At 36.5% G+C, this 22,958-nt stretch overlaps 2 protein-coding genes across 6 annotated transcripts in view; both read left to right on the top strand.

Moving 5' to 3' along the window:
- Nucleotides 1-22,958, top strand: part of LOC122745955 (DBF4-type zinc finger-containing protein 2-like) — an 84,987-nt gene that overhangs the window by 47,843 nt on the left and 14,186 nt on the right. The gene's annotated exons all lie outside the window — the stretch shown is intronic.
- On the top strand, nt 11-18,523 carry ZDBF2 (zinc finger DBF-type containing 2). 5 transcript variants are annotated; one of them, XR_006355507.1, is made up of 3 exons: nt 11-10,874; nt 13,957-14,082; nt 18,348-18,440. XR_006355507.1 is itself a non-coding variant. In XM_043991418.1 (2 exons), exons 1-2 carry the CDS (start codon nt 75-77, stop codon nt 18,403-18,405), a joined length of 10,839 nt encoding a protein of 3,612 aa, XP_043847353.1. In that variant the 5' UTR covers nt 11-74; the 3' UTR covers nt 18,406-18,523. The 5 variants fall into 5 exon arrangements, 3 of the variants coding, with proteins under 3 accessions (XP_043847353.1, XP_043847352.1, XP_043847351.1); XR_006355506.1 differs by having other exon boundaries at nt 11-14,082; nt 18,367-18,494; XM_043991418.1 differs by lacking the exon at nt 13,957-14,082 and having other exon boundaries at nt 18,367-18,523.

The raw sequence follows: 22,958 nt of genomic DNA, 5'->3' as shown, positions 1-22,958 counted from the left end.
AATCATTTTTGCAACGAGATGGTTTACAATCTCAGGGTAAAACTTGGGAGGCTGACTTTCAATTCAGGAAACCTATGGGTACAAGTAGCTTACTAAAATTTGATTCAGTCCCCAAAGTAGGAGAAAATGCAGAAACAAAATCGAGCAGTGTGGGTATGGGTACTGGTGGCTCACAAAACTTTAAGTCTATTATCAGCTTTGGAAAAAGCTCATTAAACCTTGATTCAACCCCAATATTAGAAGAAAATTCCAAAAACAAGGTGAGCAACATTGGTATAGGAATTGGTGGCTTACTAAATATTGATTTAACCCCTAAATTAGGAAAAAATTCACACGCAAAATTGAGAAATATTAGTATGGGTACTAGTGGCTCACTGAACTTTGATTCAACCCCCAAAGTAGGAGAAAACTCTAAAACAGAATTAAGTAATACTAGTCTGACTACAGGTAGATCATTTAACATCGAGGCAATCACCAAACCAGGAAAAAACTTGGAAATAAAGTTGACCAGTATGGGTATGAATATTGAAGACTCACAAAACTTTAAGTCAATCATCAGATTTGGAAAAAACTCAGAATCGAAGTTGAGCATTGTTGGTATGGGAACTAGTGGCTCACTAAACTTTGAGGCAACTCCTCAAACAGGAGAAAAACCTAAAATTAATTTAAGCAACATTGGTTTGGATAGTGGTGGCTCACTAAACTTTAGTTCAATTTTCAAACAAGCAGAAATCTCAAAAACAAAATTGAGCAGTATTGGTATGAGTACCATTGGCTCAGGAAACATTGAATCAACTCCCAAAGTAGGAGAAGATCCAGAGACAAAATCGAGCAGTATAGGTATAAGTATTAGTGACTCAGAAAAGTTTAGAACAATCTTCAGATTTGAAAAAGGCTCAGAAATGAAATTGAGCAGTATTGATAAGGGAAATGATGCCTCACCAAATTTCTGGTTAATCCCTAAATTAGGAGAAAACTCAAAAACAAAGTTAAGTAGTACTGAAAAACATAAGAATGATTCACTTAGCTTTGAGCCAGCTTCAAAATTGAGAGAAAATACAGAAACAGAGTTGAGGGGAATAAGCACAGATACTGGTGGCTCACAAAACTTTAAGTCAATCATCAGATTTGGACAGAATTCAGAAGCAAAATTGGGTCATATGGGTATGGAAACTGGTGGCTCACGAAACTTGGAGTCAAATTCCCAATTAAGAGAAAACTCAGAAACAAAGTTATACAGTTTTGACGTGGGGACTGGTGGCTCATTTAACTTCGAGTCATCCTTCAATCCAGGAAAAAAATTAGAAATGAAATTTAGCAGTATAGGTACTGGTGGCTCAAAAGATATTGAGGTAACACTAGGAGAAAACTCAAAACCAAAGATGAACATTATTGATATCAGAACTGGTGGCCCACTAAACTTTGAAGTAGCTGCCAAAGTGGGAGGAAATTCAGAAAGAAAGTTGAGCACTGTGAGTACTGGTGGCTTACAAAATTTTAAGTCAATAATCAGATTTGGACAAAATTCAGAAACAAAATTGAACAGTATGGGTATGGATACTGATGTCTCGGGGAACTTTAGGTCAATCATCAAATATGGAGAAAACTCAGAAACAAAGTTGAAAAGCATTCCTATGGGAATTTCTGGCTCACAAAACTTCGAGTCAACTTCCAAATTAAGAGAAAACTCTGAAACAAAATTGAGTAGTATTAGTAAGGATTCTGGTGGCTCACTAAGCTCTGAATCAACTCTCAAACTAGGAAAAAATTCAGAAATAAATTTTAGCAGTGTAGGCATGGACTCTAGTGGCTTATTAAATTTTGATTCAGTAATTAGACTAGGACAAAGCTCAGGAAAAAAATTGACCTGTATGAATATGGGTACTGATAGCTCCCTAAAATTTGAGTCAACCCCTAAATTAAGAACAAATTCAGAGGCAAAGTTGAGTAGTACCAGTATGGGAACTCTTGACTCACAAAAATATGAGTCTGTCATCAGATTAAGAAATAGCTCAAAAACAGAATTGAGCAGTATTCATAAAAGTACTGGTGGCTATCTAAAAGTTGGATCAGTCATCAGATCAGGACAAAGCTCAGAAACAAAGTTGAGCAGTATTGATAGCACTGGTCGCTCACTAAAGGCAGAGTCAGTCATCAAATTAGGACAAAACTCAGAAACAAAGTTGAGTAGTATGCCTGTGGACACTTATAGCTCATTAAACTTTGAGGCAACTCCCAAACTGGTAGAAATATCAGAAACAAATTTGAGCAGTTTGGGTACGGACACCAGTAGCACTGGAAAGGCCAAGTCAGTCATCAGAAGTTTAGAAACAGAGTTGAACTGTGTGGGAACTGTTGGCTCACTAAACATTGAGTCAACTCCCAGATTAGGAGAAAAATCAGAAACAAGGTTAATGAATATGAGTCCACAGACCGGTGGCTCAGTCAACTTTGAGTCAACTTCCAAACTAGGAGAAAACTCAAAAACAAAGTTGTTCAGCATGGGTATGGCTATCAGTAGCCTACTAAACTTTGAGTCAGCTCCCACAGTAGAAACAAAGTCAGAAACAGGGTTAATAAGTATGGGTATGGGCACTGGTAGCCCACTAAACTTTGAGTCAACTCCCAAACCGGGAGCAGATTTAGAAACAAAGTTAACTAGTATGGTTACACGGAGTGGTAACTCACCCAAACTAGGAGAAAACTTAGTCATGTTGAGCCATATTGGTATGGGTACTGGTGACTCACTAAACTTTAATTTAGCTCCAAAATTAGGAGTAAACTCAGAAACAAAATTTGTCAGTATGGGTATTGGGACAACTCCCAAATTAGGAAAAAACTCAGATACAAACTTGAGAGGTATGGGAATGAATACTGGTGGCTCGCTAAAATTTGAGTCAACCCCTAAACTAGGAGCAAAGTCAGAGACAAAATTGTGCCATATTAGTATGCAGGCTGGTCACTCAGTAAAATTTCAATCAGTTCCCCAAAGAGGAGAAAACTCAAAACCAAAGTTGATCAGTATGGAGATGGGGACAGGTGGTTCAGTAAACTTAGAGTCAACTTCCAGACTAGGAGAAAATCTAGAAACAATGTTGAATCGTATGTGTATGGGAACTGGTGACTCTGTACATGTTGAGTCAGCTCCCAAATTAGAAACAAATTCAGAAGCAAAATCTACCAGTTTTGGTATGGGAACTGGTAGCTCAATAGAGTTTGAGTCAACCTCCAAATTAAAAGATTCAGAGACAAAATTTAGTCATATGGGGATTGGTCACTCACTAAAATTTGGGTCAGCTCCCAAATTTGGAGAAAATTCAGAGATAAAGTTGATCAGTATGGATATGGGGACTATTCACTCAGAAAACTTTGAGTCGACTCCCAAATTAGGAGGAAATTCAAAACCAAAATTGATCAGTGTGGGTGTGCAAACTTTTGGTTCTGTAAACTTTGAGTCAACTCCCAAGCTAGGAGGAAACTTAGAAACCATGTTCAGCCGTATGGATGTAGGAACACATGGCTCAGTAAACTTTGAGTCAACTTCCAAACTGGGTACAAACTCAGAAATGAAAATACTCAATATGCATATGGGAACGAGTTACTCAGAAAATTCTACATCAACTCCAAAATTAGGAGAAAACTCAAAAACAAAGCTGATCCATATGGGCATATGGACTGGTAGCTCATTAAACTATGCGCCAACTTCCAGTGTGGGACCAAGTTCAGAAACAAGGTTGTTCAGTATGAATACAGGGACTAGTGGTTCAGGAAAGTTGGAATCAACTCCAGAATTAGGAGAAAAATCAAAAACAAAGTTTATCCAAAAGGGTATGTGGACTAGTGATTCACTTAACTTTTCATCTACCCACAAACTAGGGGCAAACTCAGAAACAGAGTTTTCCAGCATTAGTAGGGGGACTGGTAATTCGGTAAATTTAGAATCATCTTCTAAATTAGGAACAAACTATGAAACAAAGTTCACCAGTTTTGGTGTTGGGACTGGTGGCTCACTAAAGTCAGCTCCTAATGTAGAAGAAAACTCAGAAAAAAAGTTTACCAGTGTTGGGATAGGTGCTGGTAGTCTGTTAAAATTTGAGTTGACCCCCAAATTAAAAGCAAGATCAGGATTAAAAGTGAGCCATAAATGTTTAGGACCTCGTAGCTCACTTAAATTTGCTTCCACTCCCAAACTAGGGGAAAACTCAAAAACAGTGATGACCAGCACTGGCATGCAGCATAGTGGCTCATTCAACTTTGAGTCAACTTCCAAAGTAGGGGAAAACTTAGAAACAAAGTTGATTGATATGAGTTTGAGGACGGGTAGCTCAGTAAGATTTGAATCAACTCCCAGACTAGGAGAAAATTCAGAAGCAAGGTTAATTAATATGGGTATAGGAATTGGTGGTTCCCCACACTTTAAGTCAGCTCCCAAAGTAGGGGAAAGCTTAGAAGCAAAGTTAATAAGTACGGATTTGGAGACTAAGGGCTCAGTGAACTTTGAGTCATCTACCAGATTACCACAAAAAGTTTGTGAGAAAGAGAGTTTGTCAGAAACAAAGTTCATCGGTATGGATTTGGGGACTGGTGGCTTATTTAACTTTGAGTCAACTCCCAAAGTAGGAAAAAATTTAGAAACTAGTGTGAGTTACATTGTTATGGGAACCTGTCATTCCTCAAACTTTGAGTCAACTCCTATATCCAGAACAAACTCAAAATCGATGTTGACTTGTGTGGGTTTGGGAACTGGTAGCTCACTAAATTTCGAATCCCCTCCCAAACAAGAAGACGACCCAGAAAGAAAGTTCATTGTTACTAGCATAGGAAATAGTGGCCCACTAGATGTTGAACTACCAACCAACCGAGGAGAAAATTTAAAAACAAGGTTTACTGATAGGGATGTGGGAACTAAGGGCTCAGTTGAGTCAACTCCCAACATAGGAGAAAATTCAGAAACAAAGTTGATGAGCATGAGTTTGGGGACTGGTAGCTCAATGAACTTTGAGTCAACTCCTAAACTAGGAGAAAACTCACAGAGAAGGTTTGTCATTATGGGTGTGGGATCTAGTGGCCCACTAAATGTTGATTTACTTCCCAGATTAGGAGAAAATTCTGAAACAGGGTTAATTAGTATGGGCATAGGGTCTGGTGACTCACCAGATTTTGAGTCAACTCTCAAAGTAGGAGAATATTCAGACACAAAGTTTATGAGAATGGGCTTGGGGGCTGGTAGTTTAGTAAACTTTGAGTCAGCTCCCAAAGTAGGAAAAAACTTAGGAACTCTGTCAAGTTGTATTGTTACAGCAACTAGGAGCTCACCAAATCTTGAGTCAACTCCCATACCTAGAACAGAATCAGAAACATTGTTGACTGACATTGGAGTGGGGACTGGTAGTAACTCACTTAATTTTGAGTCAACCCATAGAATGAAAGAAAACTCACAAAGAAGATTGGTTGTTATGAGCCTGGGGACTAGTAGCTCACTCAGTGTTGATTCAACTCCCAGATTAGGAGACAATTCAGAAATAGGTTTAATCAATATGGGTATAGGAACTGGTGGCTCACCAAACTTTGAGTCAGCTTCCAAAGTAGAGGAAAGCTCAGAAACAGAGTTAATCAGTATGGTTTTGGGAACCAATGGCTCAGTAAACTTTGAGTCAAATCCCAAATTAAGAGAAAATTCAGAAACAAAGTTGATTGGTATGGATTTGGGGCCTGGTAGCTCAGTAAACTTTGAGTCAACTCCTGTAGTAGGAAGAAACTTAGAAACTGTGTTGAGCTGTATTGTTACGGCAACTAGGAGGTCACCAAACGTAGAACTAAGTCCCATACCTAGAGAAAGCTCAGAAACACTTTTGACCAATGTTGGAGTGAGGACTGGTATCTCAATAAATTTTGAGTCAATTTGCAAAAAAGGAGAAAATTCAGAATCAAGGTTAGACAATATGGCTATGGTAACTGATGACTCACTAAACTTTGAGTCCACTCCCAAACTGGAAGAAAACTCAGAAAGAAGGTTGGTAATTACGAGTGTGGGGACTAGTAGCTCACTAAACTTTGATTCAACTCCCAAACTAGGAGTAAATTCAGAAACAAGGTTAATCAATGTGGGCATGGGAACTGATTGCTCAGGAAACTTTGAGTCAGCTCCCAAAGTAGGGAAAAATTCAGAAGTAAAGTTGATCAATATAGATTTGGGTACTGGTAGCTCACCAAACTTTGACTCAGCTCCCAAATTAGGAGAAAACTCAGCAATAAAGTTGATTGGTGTGGGTTCGGGGAGTGGTAGCTCAGGAATGTTTGAGTCAAATCCCAAGTTAGAAGAAAGCTCAGAAACAAAGTTGGTCAATCCGAGTCTGCGAACTGGTAGATCAGTAAACTCTGAGCCCGAAGTAAGAAAAAACTTAGAAAGTGTGGTCAGCTGCATTGTTTCGATGACTAGAAGCTCACCAAATATTGAACCAGGAGCCATACCTAAAGCAGACTCAGAAAGATTGTTAAGTGAAATTGGAATGGAGATTGGTAGCTCACTAAATTTTGAGTCAATTCTCAATCAAGGAGAAAATTCAGAACCAAGGTTAATCAGTGTGGGTTTAGGAACTGATGGCTTACCAAACTTTAAGTTATCTCCAAAAGTAGAGGAAACAGAATTTAGTATGAATTTGGGGATTGCTAGCCCAGTAAACTTTGAGTCAGTGCCCAAAGTAGAAAAAAGCTTCGAAACTGTGTTGAAATCACCAAAACCTGAGCCAAGTCCTGTGCCTAGAGTAGACTCAGAAACGTTGTTGACTGATATTGAAATGGGAACTGGTAGCTCACCTTATTTTGAGTCAGATCTCTACCAAGGAGAAAATTCAGAACCAAGGTTAATCAGTGTGGGTGTAGGAACTGATGACTCAACAAACTTTAAGTTATCTCCAAAAGTAGAGGAAACAGAGTTTAGTATGAATTTGGGGATTGGTAGCCCAGTAAACTTTGAGTCAAAGCCCCAGTTAGAAAAAGACTCAGAAACAAAGTTGGTTAATGTGGGTTTGAGGATTGGTAGCCCAGTAAACTTTGAGTCAGTGCCCAAAGTAGAAAAAAGCTTCGAAACTGGGTTGAAATCACCAAAACCTAAGCCAAATCCCGTACTTAGAGCAGACTCAGAAACATTGTTGACTGATATCGAAATGGGAACTGGTAGTTCACTAAATTTTGAGTCACATCTCTACCAAGGAGAAAATTCAGAACCAAGGTTAATCAGCATGGGTGTAGGAACTGATGGCTTACCAAACTTTAAGTTATCTCCAAAAGTAGAGGAACCAGATTTAGTCAGTATAAATTTGGAAACTGGTAGCTCAGTAATCTCGGAGTCAAATCCCCAATTAGAAAAAGACTCAGAAACAAAGTTGGTCAATGTGGGTTTGAAGACTGTTAACCCAGTAAACTTTGAGTCAGTGCCCAAAGTAGAAAAAAGCTTAGAAACTGTGTTGGAAAAACCAAAACCTGAGCCAAGTCTCATACCTAGAGTAGACTCAGAAACATTGTTGACTAATACTGAAGTAGGTACAGATAGCTCATTAAATTTTGAGTCAACTCCCAGAGAAGAAGAAAATTCAGAATCAAGGTTAATCAATATGGGCATGGGAATTGATGGCTCATTAAACTCTCAATCTATTTCCAATCTAGAAGAAAATTCAGAAAGAAGTTTGATCAACATGGATATAGGAATTGATCACTTGTTAGACTTTCAGTCAATATCCAACGTAGGAGAAAATTCAAAACCAGAATTTATCAATAAGAGTATGGGAACTGGCGGTTCACTCAACTTTGAATCACCTCCCAGATTTGGAGAAAACTTAGAGAGTATGATAAGCTGTATTGTTATGGGGACTAGTGACTCAATAAACCATGGGTCACCTTCTAAACTTGGAGCCAACTCAAAAACAAATTCGACTAATATAGGTATGGAGATTGTTGGCTCACCAAACTTTGAGTCAGCTCCCAAACTAGGAGAAAACTCAGAAACAGAGTTGACCAGTATGGACATAGGGAATGATGGCTTACTAAACTTTGAGTCAACTGACATTTTGGGGGGAAATTCAGAAACAATGTTCACCATTATGGATATGGGGAATGACTATTTACTAAACTTTGAGTCAACTCCCAAATTAGGGGAAAACTCAGAAACAAAATTGAGTAGTATGCATGTGGGTACTGATGGTTCTTTCAACTTTGAGTCAACTCCAGAATTAGGAGAAAATTCAGGAACATTGTCAACTAGTATTAATATAGAGAATGATGACTTACTAAACTTTGAATCAGCTGCCAAATTAGGAGAAAACTCAGAAACATTGTTGTCCATTATGGATTTAGGAAACAATGGCTCATTTAACTTTGAGTCAACTGCCAAATTGGGAGAAAATTTAGAAACAAACTTGACTAGAATGGATATGGGTATTGATGGCTCACCAAAGTTTAAGTCAACTACCAAATTAGGAGAAAATTCAGAAATAGCATTGATCTGTATGGATTTGGGTACCAATGACCTACTAATTGAGTCAACTCCCGAACTAGGAGAAAATTTAGAAAGAGTGGTAAGCAGTATGGGTATGGGGACTGATGACTCATTAAACTGTGAGTCAATTCTCAAACTAAGGGAAAACTCAGAAACAGTGGTTAGCAGTGTGGGTATGGGTACTGTTGGCTCACTAAATTTTGATTCAATTCCCAAAGTAGGAGAAAACTTAGAAACAAATTTGAGCATTATGTGTATGGGTACTGGTGGCTCACTAAACTTTGAGTCCACCCCCACATTAGGAGAAAACTCAGAAACAAAGTTGAGCAGTATTGGTACAGTTCCTGTTAACGAAGTCGTTGAAGACGTCATTCTGCCCAATATACAGTCCAGCCAAGAGGAGGAGAGTTCCTTTTTTAATATATCTGCCATTTTGGATCATGAAAGTACAACAGATTCTGAAATGAGTTTTGATTGTGATGCCCCATTTGAATCAGTAGCTGACCAGCATACATTAGCTGTGAAAGAAATAGACTTTCTAACAGAGGTGCATGTTGACCTGGAAGATGAGAACTATCAATCTCGTTTGAGCTCTGTTCTCAAAATTAGTTCCTTAGAGGACACACAACAAGCAAACGTAAATACAGTGGAAAACTATGATGAGCCGGTGCTTCCTGCACTTCCTCATGTGCCTCCTTCCTTTGTGGGAAAAACATGGACTCAAATAATGTATGAAGATGACTTAAAAATTGAAGCTATGGTACGTGATTTTCGGGAAGGCCGGCATTTCCGTTGTTACTTTAATGATGAGCCTGAGCCTAAGAAAACAAACAAAAATAAACAGAAAAGTGGGGCATCAGCTAATGCACTGCCAGATTTTAATGATACTACAAGCGTTTGTAGTTTTGGCAACTTTTCTGAGGCTTCAGATATGCTATGCAATGGTCCACCAGCTAAGCGGCCTAAGAAGCGAACATGGCGCATGGCTTCTCGATGCCAAGTTGTTAAAGTCAGCCATGGGACTCAGACAAGTGTGATAGACTATTCAATGTTTGGAAGACATGTGTATAGTGAAGAAGAGCTACTGGACAATGAGACAGGTATTTGGTTGGAGAATGATAGGACACCAAACATGAGTACCAGATTTTGTACACTTAAACTCCCTGAATCATACAGCAAAATTTTGAGCCCTGTGCAACCTGAAACAGTAGTTTATGTTCTTTCTTGCCCAGAGACTAATCAGAATAAAGCAGTTCTTGATGAACTTAAAATGAAAAGAAACCAAAATTCCATAGAAAATGATTCTATAAAATATAAATACAAACGATGTTCTTTTAAATATTATGATCCAATATCTAATCGAGTCCTGAAAACAGCTCCTTCTGACTCATTAGGAGAAGAGGATAAAAAACCTGCCCACGTGAGACAGCTGTTTAAAAGTCTCAACCTAAATGTCAAGTTGAACAAAGGAGTTGCTTCTCAGAGAAAATGTTCACCAGCTAACCAGTCTTCTAATTTGTTAGACCTTGCTAGCTCTTCTTTAGACCCAGATAAAGGAGATGATTTAACATCAAGTCAAAAGTTGGATGGATCTTCCCTTTTGTCAGATGAAGGAGATGATTTAATATCAAATCAAAAGTTGGATGGCCCTTCCCTTTCCTCAGTCAAAGGAGGTGACTTAATATCAAGTCAAAAGCTAGATGGACTTTCCCATTCCTCAACTAAAGGAGATGATTTAACATCAAGTCAAAAGCTGAGTGCACCTTCTGTTTCCCCAGAGAATTGGGAAGTTTTGATTGACAGCCCTGCAGATAAATCTTCACAGCAGTCAGCAATCTTACCTTTAGATACCATGCATGTTCAAATAGAAAATTACTCCAGATCAGCTTCATGTAAGCAGAGGGTTGCTAAAACACCTGTAAAGTCGATCAGAAGTGAGCTACTTGTGAAGAAGAATCCAAAGAAAATCTGGAAAAGGAAGGAGGCAAATAGTAAGGACCCAGGTTTTTACAAAAAGACTTCTGGACCTATGGTTCTCCATCATGGAATTGCTAGAATAAGAGTTAAAAACACTCCAGGAAAACAAATACCCTGGGTTAGGAGCAGAAAGAATGAGATAATAAGAAAGTATATATCACCTTTGCTTTCTAAATATTCTGCTATTTTGGGTTGTGGGCATCTAGCTAGAAAAACTGTTGTGGGAAAGTACCTAAGGACGCAAAAACTTGATTTTAAAATGCTAAAGAAGAGGAAAAGATGCAGCAAAATGTTCTTGAACTCCACAGTCACATCAGGTGCTACTGAAACACCAGAGAGACCCTCAGCAGAGTCTATTCTGGAACAGTCAGAGTGGACTTCTTCCACAGTTACAAGGTGGGAGGTGAGTGATGATCAAAGGCTACTTAGCACAGAAAAACAACCTTCTAGAACTGCTACACTACCTGCTTTATCTTGTCCTACTGGGACACCGTTATTTAACACAGAAACTCTTTCCTTGCCAACAACAGGCAAGTTGAACGAGAAAATGAACTAAAGATTTTTGTGCTGTCTAGTTGAGGATTCAAAACCCTCAGCTAAAATATATTTTAAATTAATAAGCTAATAACTCAGTTCACATGGCTGGGATATGGGCACAGTACACATTGCACTGTTTTGCTATAAATGTTTTTTCAGAAGTTTTGTATTTGTTTGAATTTAGCACTTAGGGCCTTATTTTTAGACTTAAATGCACTTGTTGTCCACCCTTTTCTGCAGAAAAACTGTGATCTTGTATAATATTATAATTTAGTATAAAATATTAAAATTGGCCCCCAGTTTGATGCTCTCCCTCTCAGTCTTTGTGATTGTACCTCTCGTATCCTCAGATTATAATAAATCGTCAAAATGACACCCAGGAAATATAGTAAAAGAAATGCTGTCATATTATTAATGACAAATTGGTGGTTGTATGCACATACATTATATGTGTTTTAGGACTCCTTTGGGAGCAGTGTCAGTACAGTATGAGACTAGTAAATGAAAATGAAGTACAGTTCAATCATAAGACTGGAAGGGACCATGAGATGTCAAATAGAATATCCCCTGCCTCATTGGTAGACTCTCAACTAAAGTATCAGGCAAATGAAAATTAACTGTCCTTTCAGCCATAGAATATGAAATCCCTCATGCCCTAATTTCATTCATTTGGACCAAATAAAAACAAAAAAAACAACAAAAAGCCCAAATTCTTGTGATTTTACAGTTAGTAACAATTTAGGTTTGTGGGTGGGAGGAAAATCTTTTTTTCTTTTCAGTTTCTTTATGCTCTTGTTTCTGCTTTTTTTCCCCCTGTATTGAATTCCATTGAAAATTGCATTTGATTTTTAAAAATCTTAAACCTGCCAAGAGGATATAATTAAACTGTGAAGATTAAGGCTATTTTATTACCTTATTATTGTCCAAAAATAGAGGAGATAGGGATTGAGATTGAGTTCTTCGATATTGGGAACTCCATGATGAGGAAACTTCTTCTAGCAGTGCAGGTTGGCACCTTTTCTGTAAGTCTTAGAGAGAGCTACCCAGAGCACTCAAAAGGTTCAGTCATTTACCAAATTCACATAGCCAGTATGTATCAGAAGTGGGACTCGATCCCAGGTTTTCCTTTTGCTGAGATCAGTTCTTGATCACCTGTAACATATTGCCTCTCATATTTCAACAGTATGTGACAAAAAAGCCTACTTAGTTTATTAGCTCTACCCAAATTTCATTGATAAGTTTACATAAGAAGGTATTTTACTTAACTGATTTAATTATTCAGATTTTTTTAAAAAACACCTTGCTATTTCAAAAGACCTAACAGTAGTTAGAACATTGATATTTAAATGTTGAAGCCTATTTTATAAACACTCACTTATATTCTTTCATTATTGATATTCCTTAAAATTGTTATTGGATTCCAGTGACTCCAAAGACAAGCAAAAAGAAATGCAAAGCTTATAGTTTTGTGATAACATTTACTTAAAATGTTATATTTTTATTCAGTAGACAACTTGACCTGATGATTTTATTTTCCTGGTATGTGAAAATCCTAAAGTAGGCTCCTTTTAAAATATCATTAATATTAGGGAATAGAACTAATTAATTTTGTAGGGTAACTTACAGTATGCTTTTAATGTATGCAGCTTTGTTTCAAAGAACATGATCTTAGTAACAATGGGGTAAAACTTTATTTTGCAAATTCTTACACTGAATCAGAAATAAGACCTAAAGAAAAGGTAATATCTTAAAAAACAAAACAAAACACAACATTCCCATATAAATGTGCAAAACATGTTTTCATTCTTTACCCAAAATGCCATGGACCACTAGCCCATAGTGACTTACAAAACTTTGGTCTCAGAAGAAAAGCATATCCTTTTACAGATGGGAAGTAAAGAAATTATTGGTATGTAAAAATGTTCCTGGCATGGGGTAGGGTCCGGTCTCTGATGCATATGCATTATTCCATTAAGTACTTTTAATAGTAATTCTGCATGCTTTTGTTAAAAGAAAAAAAAAGATAACCTGTGTGAAAGCACTTTGGAAATAAATGCGCTACGTAAGTGCAAGGTATTATTGTTATAGCTACTATGAAGGAGAATTCCTTATAATTCAGAAATGACCAAACATTAAAAAATTTGCAGATAAATAGCTCTTTAAAAAAAAAGGATAGAAATACATTCTAAGCCTCAGTTTGGAAAAAGAATCTTGTGGTTAAGTCTAAAACTATTAAAAATAAGAGGTTATGATACAGTATTATTATTTCTTTTGACAGAATTATGTTAGTATTTTAGTAAAAATAATAGCTTCCATTTATATAGCGCTTGGTTACAAAGCACTTTACATATATTATAAGAGTGTTTTAAAATACAATTATAATTTAACTCAAATTAATACTATATGGACATTTATTGCTAGCAGAATTTTGTACGATACAAGAAATGCCTTTTCTGCCAAAATATATTCTTGCCCATTTTGCAGATTACACATTGAATCATGGTAGAGAATGTGTAACTATTTTATATGTTTTATTGAGAACATACATGAAAACTTTTAATAGTAGAAATTTGAGTGCCACTGTCATGAATAGTTAATTAAATTTGTCCCTGTCCCATGATAGAGCTTTCTGTTGTTAACTCTAGTAAGATACACAAAGTATGTGGACCATGTGATGTAAAGATTGTTTTGCATTTATACATTTAAGTCCTTAATATAAATAGGGCTCTTAATCAGGGTAGCTTTTTTTTTTATAAAGATCAGCTATATTTAAGTAAACATTGAAATAATTATATTCTTTTAAAACCAGTATAAAGACTAACAGTGTACTATTTTTTTAAAGAAAGACATTTGAAGGGTAAGTCTTAGTAAATTTTTGTTTTCAGAGATGTCCTGATGACAAAATTTATTGTGTGTTGAACATTGCCTATATTTTTTGTACATGTTAGAAACCTTTTCTGGGAATGCTCAAGAAATCTGAGAATTATGACAACCAAAGTATATTTTAAAGTTGATTGGACAATAAAGGAGCCAGTAACTTAAAAAAAAAAAAAGCAAAAACCTTAGGAAATATGGTGAGTTGTGAATGTTGATGATGTTGCAAAAAATACAGATATAGTTAGAGGAATCATTTTTTTAAAAGAATAGTGTTCTTGTCCTAGTCAAATCACTCCAAGTAAAGTTAGTAATTTGTAATGTTTCATTTCATTTACCCATAATAAATGGCTCAATGTAAGTGATTGGTTTCCCAATTCAAAATATCCTGCATGGGGTACCTTCAGTCCTGTTGCCATGTGGGGTATTATAAAATTGTCATTTGGCATTGATTCACACATCAGTGCAATGTCTTTGGCCCCAGCAGCAGCTGTCGTTAGAGGTCAAGGACTTCTAGGGGTCTGAGGTTTGCTTTAGCAAACAATTTCTATTCCCATTCTTACATAGGAGAAATAATTAGGTGAAAAATAGCTTAAAATCCATTCAAGAAAAGACTTAAAAAATCGAAAAATATCCAATATAAATGTTTTGGGAATTTGGTACTAAAATGCAATTTAGGAAAATAGGGGTGATAGTCACTTATTTAATACTCCAGTTAGATATTAGAATAATAGCATATTTATCAAACTGTGCCTTGAAGTATTTATGTGTCTATGTATATATAGTACATATGTAAGTATATGTATGTGTGTATATAAATATATGTATATAAAATATATATACATATATAAGGCTTTATATATATATATAAAATAGAATGTATCTAGAAGTATTTCATGGTATTTTCTTGCATTTCATACACACACACACACACACACACAAATCTGTGATCTATTTTTCAATTTTATTAGTAGTATAAACACATTTTCTTTTGTTTCTTTTTGTATTGAGTGGAGTTTGACCATAGCCATTTCATTATATTTTCCTCATATCACAGATGGACTTTTTTGTTACTCCTTTTCAGCTATAAAAGAGAAAAAGAATTATGAAATAATAAGAGTCCTTATAGATTATTTGCTTTAGCTTCCTTATTTTAGAAACGATAATATTGAGGTCCAGTGTTGAACAAAGTCACATAACTTCTCTGTGGCAAAGCTAGTTCTGAAACTCATTGCACTGGGCCTTATTTTGTATAAGGTAGCAATGGTAGTGGAGGGATGGAAGTTAATTCTGACAGGGAAGGTACTCAGTAAGTTTTCTGAAAACTTCAAAGCACTTTAATATCTGAAAAAAAAAATTAAATTAACATTATTTACACTATCTTATGGAATGAGAAGGGGCCATGGAAAAAGTTTTGAGTCAAAGGACCTGAGGGGTTTAAAAGTCAGCAATGCCATTCACTGTCGTTGTGACAATGAGCAAATCACTTCAACTTTTTGGGCCTGTTTATCTCTAAAATGAGGACATTGGAGTAGATAATCTCCAAGCTTTCATCCCGTGACCCTATGAGACAAAAATAGTTTTGACTTCTTGTTTCTTTTCGTTAATCATACTCATAGGATTATAGTTCTAGAGCTAGAAGGGACTTTAGGAGCGCATTTTACATTTGAGGACAGTTTAGTGACTTGTCCAGAGTCATACAGCTAGTAAGTATTAGAGATCGAATTTGAAAACTGCTTTTCTTGACTACAGCTGGATAAGAACCTCAGAGTCACCTAGTCCAACTCTCCTCACTTTATAGATGATGAAGCTCAGCTACTTAGAGTTGATAAGAAACTGTTATCTGTTTCCTCTAAGGACTACAAATTCAGAAATTTAACATGGTGGTTTAAGGATAGCATTTGGTTCTCCCACCACCCCCCTCTGCCCCATGCCTTCTGCCTCCCCTTATTTTTCTTAAATTACTTTTTCTTTTTTCCCTTTCTAGTAGCATTACTTACTCCCTGAAAGTGTTATTTCTGATTTCCTAGTGTAGAAGAAAAACCCTCAACCCCTCCATGAATCCATTTTATGTATATTGTCAGACTGGCCTGGTAAATTGTTGAGATAAATTCATCAAACATACCTACCATTGATCTAAGTGTGTGTGTAGGTTTTATTTTTTAATAAAAGGAAAGAGTTGTGGAAATCTCAAATCTTTCCTATATTGCAAATGTAGAACATTTAACTCCTTTTTGTTTCTCATGAAAAATAAACAAAAATGCACACATAATTCTAAATGAAAGACAGGATTCATTAACATTTCTATAGGAAATGATCCTGAATTTATTGTGCTATCATGTAATTTTAATTTTCTTTTTTTCATGGCTTATAAATTATGAGACTTATTTTTGTGTATGTCTTATGGAACCAATCTAACTTATTACTTCATAGTCACATGGCCAAGACTACTGCCTTAAGTTTACTCATGTCTTGTTTTTTCCTTTAAGTTACTTTTATCTACTTTTTTTTTTTTCGGGGCACTGAGGGTTAAATGACTTGCCCAGGATCACACAACTAGTAAGTGTCAAGTGTCTGAGGCTGGATTTGAACTCAAGTCCTACTGAATCCAGGGCTGCTGCTTTATCCACTGTGCTATCTACCTACCTCCCTACTCCTTTTTCCTAAAATCCTTAATGGTTTCTTTTAAGTTGTCTATACCTCTAAGCCAATATTTATTAATTTTTCTGGCTTGTTTAATTTGTAAACTTTTAAAAGCTCTCTTGGAATTTTTGATATCTTCTTGACACCTCTTAACATCTTATTTTCATAGCTCTTTTGTTTCCTCTGTACATTTCAAAACTGACTTCTAGTTCACAAAAAACTTATTCAGTTAAGACTACCTGACATTTTCTCTGTTTGGGGTCTTAATGAATGCTACATTTATAGCTGTTTTACTTCAAATAACTTTTTAAAAACTGACTTTTGAAGGATTATTGATTCTCTCCCACCCTACCCCCAATTTCCAAATTCATCTCACTATTAATATTGGCTTCTGTTTTGCAAATTTAAGATTGTTGAAGACAGGCACCAAATATTTACTGAAATGTAGTTGTGCCTCATATATAACAAGTAATTCATCAGTAAATATTTGTTGGTTTGATTTGAATTCTGGAAATCTTGTTTTGTCTTTCAAGGTACCCAAAAATTGGAACAGAATTTCTTCCTAGAAAAATTGTCCAAATAACACCACATCAAATTAAAGTATTATCCGGACCTACCAAATGTTAAGTTTGCAATTTAGAAAGTTGTTGCTACCATTGACAGCCACAATTAGAGAAATAAAGAATGAGAATACAGTTTCAGTAGATGTGGGATTTTCCCACTATATTACCTGAACAATTTAAGTATCCAGTGAGCATACCCAGAAGGTTTTGGAACCTGCAGTGTTTTAAAGCTTTGAATCAATTTACTCTAACCAAATCTATTGAGAAAAATCACAAATTTTGATTTAACAATAAAGACTGGATTTTGAATGTTTGTGTTTCCTTTATTCTTAAAGTATTATTTCATGTTAGCAGTCATGCTGTTTATAAGACAAAAAGTTTCTAGACTGTAGAAGAAAATTAATTTTTATTCCATTACCTTACGTAGAGAGTATAGATTCTTAAACATTTTATATTTAGTAGAAATTATTGGACCTCACTTCATAATCATACGATAACTCTGAAGTAGCTATGGAACATTTTAGAATATTGATTGATTAATGGTCAGGAATGATATCTAAGAACGTACTAAAATGGTCCTACAAAAAACCACACCCATGAAAAATCAGCCTTCTTTATATTTTTAAAAGTAGACTTCTTTCCCTTGGGAAAAAACACAGCAAACTCAGTGTTCTTTTTAACATTGCCCACACAGAAGCCATGCTAAGCATCTGTCTCATAGGATAGCAGATGAATATAATCTAATAATTTCTAAGGTGTTTGGAGAAACTGGCATCCAATAGGAAGGAGAAAGGTGAGGAGAACCCAGTGCAAAGGCTTCCCAGAGTGACTCTCTAAGCTTTGCTGTAAGGAATGTGGCCCCATCTCCTTCAGGATCAGCTCCAGGGGCCAAACAAACACCCTCCATACCCTTAAAATATAAAAGTAATGATTATTTCTTGTGGGAAAACAATGACATTTTTATTAGAGATTTCTTTTACTTTCCAGATTTTCCTTCGCCTATGTGAGGACTAAAGGAAAACAATTTTTAAATGTTAATTTCAAAGTACCTTAAGAAAGTGTTATATAATTACAAAGATTAATATTACTATATTATGTCATTTAAATTTATTATCAGTGATAGCCAATTTCTTGTGGTTCCTTCAAATGTCTGTTTGGTTCATTTTCGTTGAGTTCACTTCATATTTTTGTTCGAATTTTGTTTTATCAATAGCTGACTTTGCAAATGATATATATTTTGACCATGGTCATTTAACCAGGAACCACACTGCATTCTAGGATGAAAGCACAGAACACATCATCCAACAAAAACTATAGAGACATTTTTAGGTTGGTGAAAAGAATTGTCAAGGATCGCATAAGAATCAAATGGAATTGACTAAGAAAACATTAGAATTCAGAGACCCTGACTTTCAAGAGTACCACCGGGATCGCTATGTGGGTAAGTCTAGATTTTACCATTTACTGAAAAAGATGACACCTCTAGCAGCCTAGTGTTTCCAAAACTGTTGCACTTTAGCCAGAAACATCTTAACTGTTGACTCAGAAATGAAAACTTTATTGGTATGTATTATTTTTCAAATAATTTGCATGATAGTATCAAAAGGCACAGAAATATCTAGCTCCCTTTTTTTTTCCCCAAAAGACCAGTCTTTTGTCACTTTCCTAAATATTCATTAGTCATTACTCCAGATCCTTAAAAACTTTTGCTTCCTGTAAACACTTTTCTGTCCCTCGTTTTTAAGGTCACTGAACCAGTCTAGAATATTACTGATTGGGATTTACCTAGTTTGATCCTGTAGCAATTCCTCCATGGCCCTGGGAAAATGCATTTCTTAGTAAATATAGAAGAATCTTCCCACATGATTTGTTTTTTTCATAATCTTAAATAAATTATATTATTATTCTGATTGGTACAATAAATGTGTAAGTGGCCCAAATCCAAGTCTAGACCTCTACTATTTCTAGGCCCTAGACCTTTATATTAGCCTGTCTACCAGTATCCAATTTATCCCCTTTCCATTCCTTATGAAGCTGTTGTATTGCTAGAAGTTAGGTCCAATCATATCATTCTTGTTCATGCAGTATCTGTTCTTCTCCATTACTATTAGGATAAAATATAAACTTTTCTGTTTGGTATTTGGCTTATTTTTCCAGGCCTATTATACTCAGGAACACTACCCTTCCATTAAAGTGGCCTGATGCTATCCATTTACAGCTTATCTCTCACTTTCATGATGGCACAGGCCTTCCCCTGTGCCTTACATGCTCTCCCGCCTCAGCTTTGGCTTTTTGAACCTTTTTCAGGGCTCATCTTAATTGCCATCTTCAGGATTCCTTTCTTGATTCCCCCATTAATTATTCCCACTAATACTTTACTTAATCATAGGACCCTATATTTACTTATCTGATAAGCACCCATTACATTGACTTATCTCTAATAGTGTATCTCCTAAAAAAAGAATGGAAGCTCCTAGAGGGCAGGACTGTTTTACTTTTGTTTTTGTGTCCTCCCCTGCCTGGCACATCGGAGGCAATTAAGAATTGTTGAGAGAGTGATTTCTGCACATCCTATTAAAATGAGCCCTATGTATAAGAAACATGGGCCCAGTTTTACAGAGATGTTACTTAATTGCTTAATTTTATTATTTAGCTAAAATTCGTTCTTAAGGGAACGTTCCCTTGGAGTTTGATTTTTAGTCATTCACCTATTGAGTAATATAATTTAAACATTTTCTAAGAATACTAATAAGGAAAAAGTTTCTGAGGGAGTGAAAGTCTTCAAGTAGAGACTAGATTACTATCAAAGATAGAAGAAAGCATTTCTATACTGGTAGGGATGCCAGGCTTGATGAACTTCAAGGGCTGTTCCAGATTTAGGTGTTTGAAACCTAGAAACATTTATTAGACTTTAACCTGCTATATTTGCCAAGGCACCATTGTGAATAGAAAGACAAAATGAAAAATAATCTTTAGACTCAAAGATCTTATATTTTGCTGGGGCATACACCATAAACAAAGATAACTAAATATAACTTAATTGTAGTTGGGCATTAGAAAATGGCACCTGAGCTAAGCCTTGAAGGAAGTTAAGAATTCTGGGAAGCTAAATTAAAGAGGAAATGCCTTCCAGGCATAGTGAGCTTGTGTAAAGGCATGGAGGTAGATAAGTAGGAGTAGATAAGAACTCCTGAAATCCTAAAGGACAGGGGTTTCAAAGAGGAAAAATGATGAGTTTTAATTTAGAACCCGTGGGTTTATTAATAGGTAACCACAAGGACCTGGAGATGTTGATATAGATAAATGAAATGAATAGCAAAAGAAAGAAGGTTGCTTAGTGATGGTGGCAAAGGGAGGATTAAGAAATACCAGCAAGGGTCATAGAGCAGATACCTTTCTCTTCCTGTTCTAATTCGATGGAGGCCATGAGAAAAGAACTGGAGAGGATCACTAGAGATTTGGTGTCTTCTGAGAGAAGCCAAGTTTCTTTGTGTGTTAGTGGATAGGAGGTGTGTATCCCTTAAGATGAAAGGAGGTTAAGGCTAGAATAGGGCATCTGATGGACACAAGCAGGATAGAGAATTGGCCAGGGTAAGAGTGAAGTGGTAGCAGGAGAGAGAAGGTAGGTTTTGCATCGGCAGCTGGGAACTTTGAAGCACGGAGAATCTTAAAGAACTAGTAATAGGACTAAGAAGCACCACTGGACTGGACTCATATCCTGAGAGGAGACATAGTGCCCTAGAAAGAACACTGAATTTGAGTCACGATGTGGGTTCCAAGTCACTTCTGCCACCTACTACCTGCTTGATCCTAGAAAATAACTTGAACTCATTGAATTAATGTCTTCAACTCTGATATTCTTCCTACCCCTAAATTCTGCAATAAGGAGAATGGTATTAATTTTGTTCACTCTCAGATACCAGAATTAAAAGGAGATCCAAGCAGTAAAAACCTGTTGATCAGGTCCCTAGGTTCTTGACTGAACTCGTGTTCAAATTCTAGGGCCCTTGCCTTTTATATACAATTAGAAGATACCCTTCATGTGGAGCATTTCTGGTCAAGCCTGGTGCCTGAGGCCCTCTTTCTAGATTACGTTCTGGTGTCCTAGGTCCTGGAGGGAGCCTGATGTTTAGCTGCTTTATGGTTATATAAGGCTGAGGCATCTTTGCTTTGCTTATGTGGTTTAGTGAATCAGAGGAAATTAATTAGTGGCAGTTGATTTAGGCTTCCAAATCCAATCACAGGTCAATGAGTGAAAAGGAAGGATTGTATGCACCATTTTTGTGGTGATACAGGGCAAAGTCTCGAACAAGGATGCTTCCTTACCCCTAAAATAGGTGAGATTAGTTACCTCTCCCCTTCTCAATTTTTGACCATAATTGGGAAAGGAGGAATAGGAGATGGGATCCTTGGTGTTCATAGAGAACCCTCCCTGCTTTGTTGCATAGTGTTAGTGGAGGATTGTGGCATTGTTGTGGTTATCCAGGATAGAATCCAGGCCTCTAAGCAGAGTGAGTAGATTAGGGCAGTAGATTCTAGGACAAGGACACCTGCAAACCCTGTTACTGGGTGGTACTGACATAGGATCCTTGGTAGTGGAGGCCTCCACATGCCTGGGAATTTGTTGTTAATGCAAGATTGTAGTCTTTTTCTTTTCTTTTCTTTCCTTTTTTTTTTTTTTTTTGGTGGGACAATGACAGTCAAATGACTTGCCCAGGGTCACACAGCTAGTAAGTGTCCAGTGTCTGAGACCAGATTTGAACTCAGGTTCTGAATCCAGGGCTGGTGCTTTATCCACTGCGCCACCTAGCTGCTCCCTTGTAGTCATTTTTTATTTTTTATTTTTTTATTATTTTAGTGATTCAATGCAGAATTGTAATAAATTACCCAAGAGAAGTGGCCTCCAAATTCTGGCCCTGAGTGAATAAGGGAAGGGGCATGCACTCTTATTGGTCATGTATGCAGGTCATCTCTGTCTTCTGGCAAGGGTCACCAGCAAGTGTGCTATTCTAGTATCGGGTGTGTTCTTATGCTAAATTAATAATAGAAATCTCTGAAATAATAAATAATCATAGGATAAGCCTGACAAAAAAGTAGTGCTCTTTTGGAAAACGCTAAAAGCCTTGGGCTTCATCTGCATTTACTCATTCATTCATTTTGTGCAAATACAAACTGGCAAGTTTTATGAAGCTTGTAAGAGTTTGAAGTATAGGCTTAGTAATGGATTATGTCTGTTATCTGAGAATAACAATTAAGTTCCCAGAGGCTTATCTATAGAGTTAGTAGATGATTTTTAGCCATATTAACTTATGAACACTATCTATTAATATGGAAGGATTACCATCTGTCTTAAAGCAGAGTACACACACCTAGTCTTTTAGATCATATAAGCCTGCTCTGTCCAGCACCAGAGTGAGTCCCAGGTAAACGTATTATTATTATTTTTTTTTTTAGTGAGGCAGTGAGGGTTAAGTGACTTGCCCAGGGTCACATAGCTAGTAGGTGTCAAGTGTCTGAGGCTGGATTTGCACTCAGGTCCTCCTGAATCTAGGGCCAGTGCTTTATCTACTGCACCACCTGGCTGCCCCCCACCCCCACCCCAGGTAAATTTTAAAAGCTACTGTTCTCTGGGTACAGCAGACATGTTAATCATCTTCCTTTTGTGTTGGGAAGTGATTAAAAAGGAAGTTAAAGACGTGGAACTTAGCACTTGTTAGAGGGCCTAAAGTGCTAGATGGAGGCATTTGGATTTGGTACAGTGTGTAACATGGAACCAAACAACTCTTGAACAATGGAGTGACATAGACGATTTTTAAAAGTAGACTAATCTGAAAAAAGTATGTAAGCATAGGATGAAAATTTACAGAATT

Source organism: Dromiciops gliroides, chromosome 3 (assembly GCF_019393635.1).
Source record: "Dromiciops gliroides isolate mDroGli1 chromosome 3, mDroGli1.pri, whole genome shotgun sequence".
NCBI lineage: Eukaryota > Metazoa > Chordata > Mammalia > Microbiotheria > Microbiotheriidae > Dromiciops > Dromiciops gliroides.
The sequence above is the reverse complement of the archived record's forward strand: the minus strand, read 5'-3'. Positions and strand labels throughout refer to the sequence as shown.

Coding starts and splice junctions, on each gene's coding strand:
- ZDBF2 (XM_043991416.1), top strand. CDS start 75: ATGGGTACAAGTAGCTTACTAAAATTTGATTCAGTCCCCAAAGTAGGA. Junction 10,875..13,956: donor CCACAGTTACAAGGTGGGAG/GTGAGTGATGAT, acceptor TGTACATGTTAG/AAACCTTTTCTGGGAATGCT.